This window comes from Cryptomeria japonica, chromosome 2 (genome assembly GCF_030272615.1).
Source record: "Cryptomeria japonica chromosome 2, Sugi_1.0, whole genome shotgun sequence".
In the NCBI taxonomy this organism is placed as follows: Eukaryota; Viridiplantae; Streptophyta; class Pinopsida; order Cupressales; family Cupressaceae; genus Cryptomeria; species Cryptomeria japonica.
The window spans coordinates 618,688,171-618,701,199 of record NC_081406.1 but is presented as its reverse complement, the minus strand read 5'-3'; the positions used below and the strand labels follow the sequence as shown (position 1 = coordinate 618,701,199).

The window sequence follows — 13,029 nt, the reverse complement described above, 5'->3', positions numbered from 1 at the left end:
ATCCAGAGACAACTTATTGCCGCATATACACCTCAGCAAAATGGTATTGCTGAAAGAAAGAACCGTACCATTATGGAAATGGCACGAAGCATGTTGCAGACAAAAAATCTTCTGGAGTTGTAGTTTTGTCCTTCATCTGAACAAGTTGCTGATATTTTTACTAGAGCTCTTCTAACCACAAGTTTTATTGCCTTCAGAAATCAGTTGGGACTCCACTCCATTGATCATTCAGGGGGAGATTGAAGATAAGCTCGAATGATACAATGTATCGTGGAGATCACGAAGGCGGTCTGCTTTCTTGTTTTTAGTTTTATTTAACAAACCAGTTTTTAAAACAGCAGTTCCCATATCCAAACTGCTACATTTTAAATAAAACATCTTTCTTTGTTTTTATTAATCAGCAAATATATATTGCTAAGATAGGATAGAATAAGTTCTATAATTTTAGTTATAAAGCAGATTTTTAGTTTTATTGTTTTAAGTTTTTGTTTTTCCTATCCTTAGGAAAATGATTGTCTATAAGACAATTACTCTTATTGTAATTTAGAGTTAGAGATTTTCCAATATATGAAGATTATCAGTTCTGAAAATATTTGTGTTCTTCTCTTTTAGTTCTATTTTTTTTCTGTGTGTTGTAATTTTTTAATCTTTCATTGTCCACTGCCGATCTTCTTCTGGTCCTGTAGATTGAAAAAGTGAAAGCAGTTGCCTCGAATTGTGTTGGAAGAACAATCCCCTTGTTAGAAACCAGAGCAGATCAATCACAGATGATGTACTCTTCACACCATGAAGAGGGAAGCTCAGGACAGAACCAGATTACATTGCCAACAACCACTTGTGTTTCATTGGATGAATCCCCGGCAATGGAAGCAGCGCAAAAGGCCACTGAAGAATTTATCTGGATGGTAGACGCAAACGAGCCTGTTTGGGTGAAGAAACCTTTTGCGGATGGTACAACAGAAATTCTGAATACGAATGAGTTGTACGGAACATTTCCTCAGGGCATGGGGCTCAGCAGCAACATGAAGAGAGAAGGCAGCGGGGACACCTCAATTGTTTCTATCACAGGAGCTGAATTGGTTGATGTCTTCATGGATGTGGTATGATATTTTAAAGGTTTTAATTCAGAAATTTTTAGGATCCCTGCAATTTTTACATGTTCTATGACAAAGATTGAGATATTCTGTACTAAATCATGATATTTTCCTAATAATTCCTTATAACTTGCACTGTTATGATTCCCTAGAGTCTCAAGATTTTATATATCTATGTGTGTGATATTGTTTGGCTTCATGCTTGTATTTATATATCATGAGATTTAGGCATAAAATTCAGGCTTAGAGATTTTAATGTTATCTGAGAATTACTTTCTATTTTTTTTTTCAAATTTTACATCTGTTTCTAAATTTTGTAACATGTCTTAACCAAAACTGATATTTTTAATTTGATGCATGTTAACCATTCCGTTTAACTTCAGATAACTTTCCATAACTTTCTGTAAGTGTTTTAGGGTTTGTTTATTTGGTGGGTGCTTTGCTTTTCGTCAGTTGTCTCTTTACTGTTTTTTTAATGTGTTTGGATTATAAGACTAGTCTGTCAAATTTTTCTATGGATAAGATTTATGATCCCTAAAATATAAACTTTAATATTTTGTCTTTTATAAGACTTTGGAAATATAACAAGGTTGGTTGCTAATTGTGCACACCACCAATAACTGGATCAGCTATTTCGAAGATGAGCATTTAAGGATTCGGCGGAATATTTGATTATTTGAAACAGCCGTGGAAAGCACTACCATTTTAGATACTTAGAACAAATTTATATGCAATACATTAAATCGGACTTTCTATATGTTGTTGCAGAATAAATGGATGAAAATATTTTCATTAATTGTAACAAGAGCAGAGACCTTGCAAGTTGTGTCTCAAGGGGTTGGTGGTCACAGAAATGGTTTACTTCAACTGGTATGAATGTCTGTCTCAATAAAGAAAGAAATTAATGGTTTCTCAGCGAATATTTTCATAACGATGGAATATTAATATGGTATGTCCTCGTGCAGATGTATGCTAAGCTACAGATTCTATCTCCTCTTGTTCCCACGAGACATATATCTTTTCTTCGGTTTTCCCAGCAGCCAACCAATGGAATGTGGATAGTGGTAGACTTTTCTCTAGAAAATTTGAACTACAGTATTTCACCCTCCGTTGGATGGTACCATAAGCATCCGTCTAGATGTGTTATACAAGATATGCCTAATGGGTGTTCAAAGGTCTTTATTCTTTTTAGTTCTGTCGATTGGCCTAACTATAATAGTAGCAAAGAAATTGTAATGAATCTAAGTATAAGCTGATTTTTCCTGAAAAAATTTAGATGGATATATGTAATATATCTGTTGTATTGTTATTTGAAAATGACAACTTTAAGTGGGAATTTATATGTAACAGTTATCATGCCTTATAATATAATGCAGGTGATTTGGATAGAGCAGGGTGAGACAGATTATAGAATAGTTCATAAAATATTTGAGCAAGTCATCAACAGCGAAATGGCCTTTGGCGCCCAGCATTGGCTGACATGCTTGCAGAGGCAATGCTGTTGGTTTAAAACTCTAGTAGATCTCACCAGCGAAGAAGGTATTCAATTTTTGGAAAAGACATGTTTTATATTAAAGTAAAATGGTTTTTGATCGGTCCCAAATCCTGTTATAATAGAAGTACAGTAGAATTGTAGTCAGGCTATCAAGCAAGTCTTTTTAATTTGTCTGCAAATATGTAATGTATATAACGTTTGCAGCTGTTTCCCGGACAAATATGATAAGATTGGCGCAGAACATAAGCAGTCAATTTGTTGCAAACATAAGTGCACTCTCACAATCCAGCAACGACCCTATTAAAATCACAACAAGAAACGCTTCCGAAGTGGGACAATCCAGTGGTGTTATTGTCTGTGTTGGAACTTCTATCAAGCTTTCTGTCCCCCCAAACGTACTGTTTAATTTTTTGGGGGATGAGCGAACCGCATCAAAGGTATACTATACGTGTTCCGATTCTTATTAGGAATCTCTGGATTGTATTTTGTTTATCATTCTCTAAGATTTTTTCTGTCCTTTATTCTGTTAAGTACAAACTATTATCATGTGGAGAATGGAAGGAACTCACAAGCATTGGAAATGGATCAGACCCTTCAAATTGCATTTCATTTGTCTTGAGTTAAATGCTTTTAGAATTCGCAGGAAGGCGAGACAGAGAAGATGCTGAAACATAGTTACAGAGACGCATCGGGTTCTTTTTGTGTGTATACAGAAATAAATGTTGACATCATCCATGGTAAGGATGCTTCTTCATTACCCATTGCCGCTCATCATGGATTTGCAGTACTACCATATCATACTTCAACTGCCGTTAATTCACTTATACCAACCACTATATTACATGAGGAAGCCTCGGCCACCAGCCTTGACAGTGTAGGTTCAGTACTTACACTAATATTCCAAAATATTGAGACAGAGTTTACCAACTGCAGTCTGAGCGGTGCATATGTTGAAAAAATCCACAATACTATGAATAACACCGTCCAAAGAATAAAAAAATTTCTGGCATTGTATAGATGATTGAGTGCTCAAATTACAGAAGTCTCAGGAATATATCATTGTCCATTTACGGAGGTGGATTCGATTCAAACCCACAAAGACTAAAATATGTTTATTTTGATGACATAATTGAAATTTCTATGGTTACCAAAATGGGCGTGAGTACCGTTTGGGTGGATTTATGCAAATTCTAGTGGAGTTAAGATTTGAGTTCTGGGTGAATTTGAACTCCTGGTATAGGAACTGAAATAGCTTGTGTGTCTCCTCTTGACACTGCTTCTATTTACTATGTAGTAACTGATGTTATATGTCTCCTCTACACAGAACTTTGCATTTGTGCGTTACTTTACTTATGTTTCTATGATACTTTACATATATAACACTGATTCCTGATATATGGCCCTATGATCAGGCCGTGACCAAATAATTTTCACTATTCTTTCTATATACCATTTATTGTAACTGTTCCCTATATTAAGATTTAATATAACTATATATGTTTTAACTTTGTTTTTATAAAAATATTTTTCAATTTTGTATTAGTTTTAATTATATATGTTTGAATTTTGTTTTTATTAAAGATAAACAGGTTTTACAAGAGTTGAAATCTAAAGTTTTACATACCAAGGCCAGTAGCTAATAAGACATTAATAACTAATAATTTGATTGGTGAGAGAAAGTTTTATTCATGTAGTGTTGGGCTATGATAAAGTTTAATTTTTTTGGGTAGAAAACCTTCTTGGTATGCAAGGATCAAATCTTTGGATGTTCAATGACATTTTGTTAGGAAGTTTGTTTACCATTTGATACATGAGTTATATTCTTTATCTATATTACAAATTCTCTCATGGTAAATGCAAAGTTTGGGTGAGTTTAAAACATTATTGTGGCTATAATTATAAAATATATGGTGAATAACACATTAACAACTATATTTTAATTATGCTATGTGGAGGTTGTACACTATAGTGTATAGATAAAGACTTTATACAAATTAACATTTCAATATTGTAGTTTGATATGAGATAGTTGGAGTTAGTAATTTTTGTTGTTTTCAGCAACAAACGCAACAACAAAGTGAGTTATATTTGTTAAGATAAATCATTATACAGTTGCCTGACAAAGATAGTGCATAACTAGAGAAAGTGATTGACAAAGATAGACAAATGAGTGATAGGTATTTGCATAGGAAGTTGAGTTTGTCATGAAAGTTGTTGTCATTGGCTATGTGAGTGTTCTTATGTATTTTATTTGTTGATAGGTTCATTTTTTCAAATGGTACTTTGTATTGGGAAGCATCTCTTTGTTTGGAAATAATCTGTTGAGATTGTCATATCTTGTATTATATTATAGTTATCATGATCTTGTATTGTAAGTGTTTCACTTATATCATTTTAATTGGAGCAATGATGGATGTTATAAGCTCTTGTGAATTGACTTTATATCTATTAGAAGTTAATTAGTTTTAAATCCAAAACTGTAATATTTTTGCAGTTGTCATAATCAGTGGTGAAAGTTTGAGGTAGGAGGATTGTTAACCAAAGTTCTTTAGCCCTTTTGAAATTGTGCTTTCAATCTACCTACACTCAGAGGATAAGGTCTGCCTAGTTCTATAATAAATGTCATCATTTTAGTTTAATATCTACAAAATGAATGGTGACCGCTTGGACTTTGGAGTTGTTTGAACAAATGGTGAAAGTAATATAACAATAAAGTTTCATGAGGCAAGTAGCATACAATTTAGAGAAATTCATTGGTTTGACATGTCAAAGGACCTCTTATAGCAGCCTCAACACAATGAAGCCAATAAAGCCATTAGCTAACAAAGGTAAACTTGTTCAATTTTGTCCCCTATCTAAGAGGAACAAAGCAATAAAGATATATTATCAATGCATGCACAGCTAAGATAGATTTAGAATGTTATTTGTAGTGCAATCACAATTACAGCTATAAATTATCAAACTAAAATTTGCAAACTATGAACTAGAAGAAACTAGCAATTAGAAAGGATTTCTAGAGGGGAATAGAGTTTCCAAGATGAATTTTACATGTAGAAACTTGAGATCTAGGAACATATTTTACATGTAGAAACTCGAGATCCGAGAAATCAGATTTACATATTCAATGGGAAGAATGCATGCCTTCAATCTACTAGCTATCCAAATAATATATTTATGTCAAATTTGAAAATTTGTAGTAAATACACAATCAACTCTATCTATTTTTGCAAGTTTTGAAATGTGGACAATGACTGATATAATGATTTTAACTTCCACTACAGAAACTAATAGAAATTCAGTAGTTTGTTAATTTACAATAATGGTCCATCTTGGCTGTATAATTATTAACACTTAGCTACCTCCAGATAAAGATGATCAAGCTTTTTACCAAAATGATCAATATAGCAGTATTGTCCATAACAATTCTCCTTTGCTATGATTGAGTGATGGTTACAATCTGCCTTGTGTTTCACAAGTAATGAGATCTGTATTATGATTGATATAAGGGTGCAGATTTGGAGTATAGAAATAAAGATAAATTAATTAGTGTATTAATTAAAAAAAATATACTTTATGATTATAAAGATCACATAGATACCTCTTCATAAAGCTTATAATTTTCAATCCCCAAGAATGAAAAATTTCCCCAAAACTTCCCAGGGACAACGAAAACCTACTCACACAAATAGTATTGAAAATGAAATTTATGAAACTATTTACAGTAAATTAACAACCAACCATTAGATATATCTGTGTTAATAGACTATCAAAACTTAGGCTCACTTAAATTTATGTTGGGATAGTATCCATTTTGTGTAAGTTGTGGGATAGTATTCATTCTAGATTGTATTGTTGCTTCATATGGTTTGGAGAAACCCTAAACAACTGGAAATAATAGCAAAGGCTGAGAATAGAGAAACCCTAAAATATGTTCAGATAAATAGCAGAAGAAACATTATCGCCCATTTTCAAAACAACCAAAAAATTTCTGCTCGTCTCACCGTATGCAAGATTTAAACAATGAAAATATTAACAGAACAGATAATTGTATTCCCTACAGATGTCCCTGAATCTTTTTGAATGAAATGTCATTTCCATAAAAAATTTAAATAGGAAAAGAGAATCCGATTATGAGGGGAAGAGAATTTGCATGGCAGACAACAAAGTTATGCAAGGAGGAAAAAACCTGTGTATAACAAGGAAAACAATATTCGCCAATCGTTTAAAGTTAAAAAATATGCATGTATACTTTAAAATAACTTTAAAAAGTTTTGAAAAAGAAAAATATTTGTTATAATTGGTCTAAATAAGCCAAAATAGGGGATAAATGCCATAAAGACCCAACACCATCACTATTCTTGTGAAATACATTAATAATAAGCAAAAATAGGGGATAAATCCCACAAAGACCCAACACCATCAGTATTCTTCTGAATAATTTTCTTGTTGATTCTTCTGAATAATTTTCTTGTTGGTTTTTTATAATGAGTATTATTAATGTTAAAATATAAGGTTTGATAATATATTTAAATTTTAGTTAAATTTATAATAGTAGAGATATTTTAAATATATTCATTAATAGTGATTATATTATTATATAGATATATAGATGTTAATTTTAATTTTTTTACATTATTTATTCAAGTAGAGAGGCAATACACATCAAAAAATTAATATTTAATAATAAATTTAATTTTTTCAAAATAAGCAACACATAAAATTCTCTCAATGTCTCTAATAAAAGTAAAAAGAGTAAATAAAATAGTTTCAAATGTTTTTCATGAGTATTTTTATTTTAAGAGTTATTTTATTGATAACGATGCTTCGTGGTTAAATTGTGTCCAAGATTTTTAAATTATTTAATTTTATGTATACTTTTCAAATTTATTTTTGGAAAAAAATCATTATTTATTATTTTATTTTATATTTATTTTGAAAAATATAAAAAATTATTATAGGTTTATAGATTTCCTTAAATTTATATTTAAACATAAGAGACATTCTACAAAACAATATTCAACAACATGAGATGTTAACAAAAATATAATATTGAATGTTTATATGTGTGCGTGTGTGTATGTATACATATACATATACATATACATATACATATACATATACATACATACATACATACATACATATACATATGGAAAAACAAGAAATATTTTAAAGTTTAAATTTAATGATTTTTTTATTTAAGTCATGAGTCAAGGAATAAATATTTATTATATAGTTCAAAATTTCATGGGCATAAATTGAGTAAGATATAAACATCAAATAATTAAATAATTAAAAAATATATAAACAAAATAAAAATATAAAAAACAAACACAAACAAAATAAAAATCTAGAAACAAACCCATAAATAAAATGAAAATATAGATTCAAATTGATATCTCTTCATATGTTTTAGATAAATATATTTAAGATGTCTATACTATTAAATTGAAATTATTTTATTATTTTATTCTATTGAAATATAAAAATTGATCTCAATTTTTTATTACATAAATAATAAATATTATTTCACCAACATATCAAAAGAAGTTTTTAAATAATTATCTTTTCATCTTGATACTATAAACCTCATTAAAGAGTAATTTTTATTAATTATATTGTAACTTATTTATGAATTATGATATTTTATTTTATTTGTTTTGGTAAATCACAACTGCAGTGATATTATATAAATAATAAAAAAAGTCTTACAAAATATATGATATCTATAGCAGGATGCCCTATATGGCACCTTCAGACTACTATCCAACAACTACTATCATACCATTATAGTTCAAAAAAAGCTACAGTAGAGAACCCTATATGGCACTTTCCTGCCACAAACTAAGCATGGATAACTAAACAAATTTTTCATGTTTTCATTTCATCGATAAGAAAACTAAACTAAGCCATATCTGAAGAGGAGCCTCAAGGAACTGGCCCTCATTTTTTGCCCTTACCTTTCACCTTCAGCATATGCTTTGGTTGACATAAACACAATCCCCATGAGGGGCAGAGGCTATTTAGCAGACTCTACCATCTCAGGGGACCATGGAACATAACCCTCAGCAAGCATATAATTCTTCCACCAATTGCCACCTGAGGTTGCTTTCTAAATGAGCCACATTTGCAAAAATTCAATATTCCTCACAATACTTGGTTTCCTTTCTTCAAAGGCTACCTCATCCTTGATAATGCTGATGGGCCTTTTAGGGATTTGCTCCCTAATTTCTCTCGAATCCCTCAAGCCAGTGTTGGCTTCTTATGCATTTTGTCCTTGATGTCAAAACTGGTTATGCATTGGCATTGATTGATTACCTAGCATACATGCCTTGGTTATTGGTGTTGAGGTGGGCATATGCAATTGCCATTGGCACAGTCCCTTGCTTGGTATCTTGAGTTCCATTTGATGTATTCAGTTCTTTTTTTTGGCTTGTTGTATGCTCTCAGTTCTTGCCCCATTCAGTTTGTTTGGTTGGACTAATCCTTTGGATTCATGTGCAGTAAGACATGTTGGTTATCTTCTAGGGACAATTATTTGTGACATTCGATAACATCACATTTGTTTGATTATAGTCACTATTACTTATGCTCTTTCATTGTATACTTGTTATGTTTTGACAAGAAAAAATATTATTCAGAGTTTACTTTAGTGACATGTTTGTGATATCTGCATTGAGGATATTTGATGTATCATTTGTGCTTTGGATAATCACGTTTGGAATATTCAGATTTTAGTTCAGAATAAAAACTTGAGCATCAAGCATTTCACATTGATACACAATATGTTAATATTGTGATCGGGCTCCAATTTGCATTTATATTGGCATCAACTTAACGTTAAGTCAGTCTTCACATGAGCATTGACTTGTCACATATTACATGGAATTATCATTTGGACAGTCGACATCGGTGTTATATGTATCCTGGATAGTCGGTTTTCATTGTCGTGTTACTTAGACTCAGACAGTCATTGGTTATCATATTGCATACACACTTGGACAATCGACAATGTAGGTTATGATTGAGGGCATTATATGGTTGATTCACGTGGACAGTGTTGCACACAGAGACAATATGATGTGGAATTCAAATTGGCAATTGACTGAGCCATTATTATGGTGGTGATTTCATATGAATCACATGGACTTTAAATATTATGAACAGTTTTACATGACCAGACTTGAAATGATTATGAAAAGGAATAAAGGTCTCAAAAATTTCGTGGGAAGGAGATTAGGCAAAAACATAATTGTTTTCAATTTGTGTTCTTATTCCTTTGAACACTAGCCACCGGTTCTGCTGAGTGAATCGTTGGTTGTTTGAGCTGGTAAAATGGTGGATTTGGGAGTTTGTAAGAGGAACTTGGACGAGCTGGACATGCAGGTAAATGTGGTAGATTTTGTGAGATTTTTGTTTAGTTGTTGACTACCTTAATGAGGTAAAATCTGCATGATATCTTTGTTCTTTAAAGTGAAAAATGAAAATGGTTTCTTTCAGTGAAAGGAAAGATTGGTAAATACTTTTCAGTTTGCATTTAGGTTATTGAACTGCATTTTAATTTTGATACAACCCAAGTTTAATATTTTGGAAATATTTTGTATCAGGGTTTGTTAGAGATTTCATTGTTATTTAAGCATGCCTTTCAATCACTTCTTTGTTACAGATTCAAACGAGTTAAGACAGAGTTATTAACATTTTTTTTTTTTTAAAAAGAGGGATTTAGGTCTCTGATTTATATGCAGAGATAATATTTCGAAAGTGAGAGGTTGAACATCATTGGACATCTTGAGAATATTTTATATTCTTAATTTACTATCAAATACAGTAAAGTTGTAATGGATTTATTGAAAAATCTTTATACAGTACTCTATTGAGATTTTATGATTGCACAAACAATGCAATTATAAAGTCTTGATAGTTTACTCTGTTATTGGAAAATTTTATAAAGGAGTTGGTGCTTTAGATTTTGGTATTGGAGTTGGTGCTCCACCTTTGTTACAGATCTGTTGGTGCTCTTTTTAATGAATAAAAAGGAAAGTTTACGAGTGGTTTTTTATATCCCATAAGGGTTTTTCCACTCAGGAAAGCTTCCAATATTCATTTTATTCATATGTCAATCCAAATTTGAGTGTCACAAAAGTTCTTAAATGTATGCATAAAGTTGTGGGAATATAAAGCATTGAGAAAGAATTAATCAAGTATTGTTATATGAACAATGAACAATAAGTTTTGACATAATAATGTGGAGTCATTTGTGATCATTCATTCTATTTGTAAAAGTGCTTTAATCAGTCCATGTCCATTCAACAATTAAAGGTTAAATTAAGCTACTCCAAGGTCATTGTGTTTCTTTTCAGTTGCTACAAATCAAATTTGTGCATCAAGTTAAAATTGGGAAAGGTTTTATAATAGTAACCAAATAATCCTCAGGGTATGGAGCCTTCATCTTCTCATCCATATTATCAACTGCCAAATTCAAGTTGCCCAAAATCTCCTTTCAGAAAAGGGCACAACATAGAATTGTAGCCTCAAATTTAGGCAAACCCATCACTAGAAGGATAGAAATAAACACTGCAGGGATGTCTATGTTCACCTGATAATGATGTTCAGTCTTAATGAATTTGCCCAAAATCTCCTTTCAGAAAAGCGCACAACATAGAATTGTAGCCTCAAATTTAGGCAAACCCATCACTAGAAGGATAGAAACAAACACCGTAGGGATATCCATCACTAGAAGGATAGAAACAAACACCGTAGGGATATCCATGTTCACGTGATAATGATGTTCAGTCTTCATGAATTCACTCCCCAGGACTTTGCTCATGACTCTATTAACCAGGTCATCGTCCAATTCTAGGATTTCCCTCCATCTCTTGTCCTTGATGACACCAAGAAATAACATTTATCGATTTTTTGATAGAAGGCACAGTGTGGACTCCATGGAAAACCAAATGATCTCTCAGCGCAACCAAATTTCTCCTTGAATCTTTTATCACAAACCAACTTATGAAAGCATAAGCCTAGAGTGACGTCATCTCACAAGGATGGAAACAATCTCGAGGCAATCATACACATGTAAGTCCTCTCACAACTTGCGCAAATTAAAATTTGAGCCAACTTGATAAATCTATCCACAATCAATAAATCTTTGGCTTAAATGAGGAATGATTACCACATACACCTCTTTTGATGTGAGTTTCATATCAAACCTTGGCAATTTCACATCGTGACTATAACATGAGAATCGTGTCCAACCTATGTGGCATTGGAAGATGAGTTAGCTTCTAAGCTATTCATGACTAAAATCTCTCCATCCGCAACTCCATTGGCTAGTTTATTAGTTGGCCCATTAGCCTCCCAATAAATGTGATTGACTATGAAATCTTGAATCATATCCAAGATTCCAAGGGTACGATCAAGAAGGCCCCTAAGGTTTTATTTTCTATTTATTTTTTAAAATATAAAAAATTATTATATGTTTATAGAATTTTTTAAATTTATATTTAAACATAAAAGACATTCTACAATATAATATTTAAAGGCATGAGATTTTAATAAAAATATAATATTGAATGTTTATCTGTGTGTGTATGTGTGTATATATCTATATGTTTGTGTGTGCGTGTGTATATATGCATATATATGTATGTATGTATGTATGTATGTATGTATGTATAAATATGTATATATATGTATATATACATACAAATAGACACACACACACATGGAAAGACATGAAATTTTTAAAATTTTAAATTTAATGATTTTTTTTCTTTAAGTCGTGAGTGAAGTAAAAAATATATATTATATAGTTGAAAATTTCATGGGCACAAATTGAGTAAAATATAAACATCAAATAATTAAATAATTAAAAATTATCTAAACAAAATAAAATATAAAAACAAACACATAAACAAAATAAAATATAGAAACAAACACATAAATAAAATAAAAATGTTGATTAAAATTGATACCTCTTCATATGTTTTAGATAAATATATTTAAGATGTCTATACTTTTAAATTGAAATAATTTTATAAATTGAAATATAAAAAATTGATGTCAATTTTTTACTACATTAATAATAAATATTATTTCGCCAACATATCAAAGAAATTTTTAAATAATAATTTTTTCATCTTCATAATATAAACCAAGCATTAAAGAGCAATTTTTATTAATTATATTGTAACTTTTTTAGTAGTTATGATATTTTATTTTATTTTTTTGGTAAATCATAGCTGCAGTGATATTATAAAAATAATACTAAAAGTCTTACAAAATATTGCATATGTAGTTCATATCTGATATCTATAGCAGGATGCCCTATATGGCACCTTCAGACTACTATTCTACAGCTACTACCATGTATCCGACAAGCCCTAAGCCAACTGCCATCTACTAGGCATGAGTATCTACACAAAATTCATGCATACC

At 31.0% G+C, this 13,029-nt stretch overlaps 1 protein-coding gene across 1 annotated transcript in view; it reads left to right on the top strand.

The window, feature by feature from the left end:
- Positions 1–863: 863 nt before the first annotated feature.
- LOC131078714 (homeobox-leucine zipper protein HDG5-like) overlaps positions 864–13,029 on the top strand; it is a 33,414-nt gene continuing 21,248 nt past the window's right edge. The window contains exons 1-6 of the mRNA XM_059215650.1: positions 864–1,100; positions 1,863–1,964; positions 2,060–2,326; positions 2,471–2,633; positions 2,794–3,026; positions 3,233–3,472. Of these exons, the coding sequence (XP_059071633.1) occupies positions 864–1,100; positions 1,863–1,964; positions 2,060–2,326; positions 2,471–2,633; positions 2,794–3,026; positions 3,233–3,472 (1,242 nt within the window). The remainder of the gene's footprint in view (positions 1,101–1,862; positions 1,965–2,059; positions 2,327–2,470; positions 2,634–2,793; positions 3,027–3,232; positions 3,473–13,029) is intronic.